Source organism: Nematolebias whitei, chromosome 1 (assembly GCF_014905685.2).
Source record: "Nematolebias whitei isolate Nwh7 chromosome 1, NemWhi1, whole genome shotgun sequence".
Classification (NCBI taxonomy): Eukaryota; Metazoa; Chordata; class Actinopteri; order Cyprinodontiformes; family Rivulidae; genus Nematolebias; species Nematolebias whitei.
The window spans coordinates 21,004,088-21,007,180 of record NC_056498.1 but is presented as its reverse complement, the minus strand read 5'-3'; the positions used below and the strand labels follow the sequence as shown (position 1 = coordinate 21,007,180).

The 3,093-nt window shown below is 43.2% G+C and overlaps 1 protein-coding gene across 1 annotated transcript in view; it reads right to left on the bottom strand.

The window, feature by feature from the left end:
- The window catches only part of zgc:101810 (uncharacterized protein LOC493612 homolog), a gene marked incomplete in the record, with an annotated part of 10,509 nt that extends 7,508 nt beyond the window's left edge, over positions 1 to 3,001 (bottom strand). The window contains 1 exon segment of the mRNA XM_037675564.1: positions 2,803 to 3,001. Coding sequence (XP_037531492.1) covers positions 2,803 to 2,850 — 48 coding nt within the window.
- Between the last annotated feature and the right edge of the window lie 92 nt (positions 3,002 to 3,093).

Sequence of the window (3,093 nt, the reverse complement as noted above, 5' to 3'; positions counted from 1 at the left end):
TTTTAAACCCTTCCCACCCTCTTGTAATATTCTATACAATGTTTCTAAACTCTAAACGCTCTAAGGGGTCGTTTACACGACGCATATTTTGAGTGAAACCGCACCTTTCTCTCTTTGGTTCTGCTGTTCATTTACATGACACTGGTAGCTCCGCCTCTTTGAATCCAGAGGTTTCACAACCCACCTCTCAGAGAGGAGGTTTTCAGGAGACCGCCCACTGATCATGTAAATGTGACCTGTTAAACCACATGCGCTCAACAGGCATAGATTTCACACACGCGCGAACCGGCGGCGTATTTCTATCAACAACAATGGCGGTGGAGTATAACATCCTGCTTTTCTGAGCTACGACTGATGGAATATATTTTGGGTCTCGATAATCTACACCAGAATGTAGCTGCTGTGTCCGACATCTGTGTTGGGAAGAGACGCCAGTTGGATCCAGTTTTAATATCACCATTTACTGAACAAGCCTGTCAAGGCAGGCGTATATTTCACACGTTGCGCTGTACTATAACATATTAAATGCGCTAAATAATAACAGTTTAAAAATAATAAACAGTATTTATTTATAGTGATAGGACATGAAGTTATCGGAGCTAAATGAAACTATCTGGACATTATGTAATTCAAGTTATGCGATTTAGACGATGCAAAACACATCGCATGTTATTAAAGTTGACAATGAAGACATCAGATTTAATTTGTATTTATTTATTCAACACCACAAACTGTATGTCACACAAACATTGATGATTAAACACATCAATGATGACAAATATGATTAACGCACTATTAAAAACACGTTAACCGAACTGTAAACTACATGAATGAACTGGACTCTGTTTGCTGTTGTCATCCTGGATACTGACGCCATGTTGTTTATCTGGCTCGTTCAGGCTGTCACTCCTTTGCTTAGTGCAGTTTAAAACATTGAATGGCTTGGAAAAAAGAACTGAGGGGTTTTAAATGGATGGTTCAACAGCTCTCTCTTCGACGTCCTCCTGCACCGCTGAGCTTCGGGCCGAGGCTCTTTCGGAGCCGGTCCACCGCTGGTGGGAGGAAAGCTTGTCCTCGCAGGAAAAATAAAAATAAAACCTCAGTTTGTTGTTGTGTAATAAAAAACACAAGGTAACATTATTATGAATGTTGATTTACCAGCTGTAAATCAGCTACTGATTATCGCGGAGTGGAAAGTTCGACATCATCCTCGTCATTTCTGGTCCGCTCAGTGACCGGTGTGGAGCTGTTAGATGAAGCGGTTCCGTACGGCGTCAAATCTGTCGACTCGTATCCAAAATCCAGCTTTAAGTTGTTGTTAAGTTGTTAGCTGAGCTTTTAGCCCAGAGGAAAGTCTTTATAGAGAGCGGGCCGAGGCAGCATGCATGCACATTAGGTGAATGTACAAAATTCACAGCGCCAACTAATGACCCGGCATGAGAATTACAGCAGATTTTGCGGAGCGGGGTGGATTCCTGCAGATGCATGTCAACACAAAATCCATCCGTGTCAACGCAGATGTTTTCCTCGAATTAACACCTGAAACAAACCTACGTTTCCCCTCGCTGTGTCCGTGTAAATAGGACCTAAAAGAGTCATGTCATGAATGATGTCATGATTTCATCTCTCTGCCTCCGGCTGCACTCTCGTCCACACCCACTTCTCCGCTCTGCACGGAGATCAGCTGATCAGCTGCAGGAGGAAGCTTCCCCCACGGCTGTGGGCTGCACACAGGTGCTAAATAATTTAACACAATTTATTTTTTGCGGCTCATCCATCAATTAGCCAATTATGTGTCATGTCCAACCTTACTTTGAAAAACCGCGATAGAGCGAGTCCGCGAAAAACAAACCGCGAAGGGACGAGGGACTACTGTACAAACTTTTCAGTCCGAGGCAAGGTCAAAACAACATCTGCTTTCCAGCTTAGAGGCCGTGAAGTTTAACAGGTGCACAGGCTCCATGCGCCTGCAGGCTCCTCTCTGTTCAGACAAAACAACTCTAACTAACTTAACATTAGTAGGTGATAACATCCATGACCTTCACCTAAATTCCCTTGACAAGGCGTGCATCCATTTTTACTTTCTGAGCATTTCATTAAAATCCATCCGATGTTTCTTAAAATATTTTTGCAAACAGACACACATAACATGAGCAAGTAGAAATAAACACACTAGCTCACAGACTAAACGCTGCAGAATAACTGGTACCTCCAGACTGTTTCTGTCTGATGAAACCACACCTCCCACTTTACTGCCTCAACTTGTCTGTGTGGCCGTAGACACATTCCTTAGCCTGAAGCAAAGCAACGCATTCCTCACTAAAACAAAGATGAATAAAAGACATACACAAGTAATTTTGTGTTGGTTTTTTTTGTGTGTAGAGTTGTCAACTAATATACAGGATCATCTAAAACACACACTTCTGATGTATGATCACCTCAAACATCTCTTCCTGCTTTTCAGCCAATGTGGACTCAGTTCAAAGCATCATAACCATTTATGGATGTTTTGTTTAAAACAAACAAAAAAAAAAAACAGCTGTGACAAGCTCAGACACAGGGAGACACGAAACGACAGTTTCACACCCTGCTGGACTTCCTCATGTAGCTGGCTCTAAACAATCCAGACGGGATCATTGCAGGTTAAAAACAATCATCACCTGAATCAGTTTTGCACAACCAAACCATGTTTGATGCAGCCGCTACAGATGAAGACAGTGGAAGAGAAGCCGTAGAATAACTGTTCCAGCTGCAACAAGCTACTGTATGCTCAAACACCGACACGCAGGACATTTAACTTACCCCTGTCCCATTGTCACAGACCACCACTTTCCTCCCCTGGCTGTCCATGCTCTAACCAGAGTTGCTTAAATGCTCACTCCCACCTGCCTGAACACGAGTCAAACTAATCAATGAGAAAGATGAGATTAGTGCACATGAGCTCAGCAGTGATGGCAGCAGACAGGTAGGAAGAAGACTTCTTGCTGCTGCTCCTTAAAGTGTGGGTGGGATTATGAAAGGTGCAGAGTAGACGCCCATGTGGGTCAGGGAGGAGGTAGTTACAAGTACCAGTAAATGCTTACTCTGAGTTTA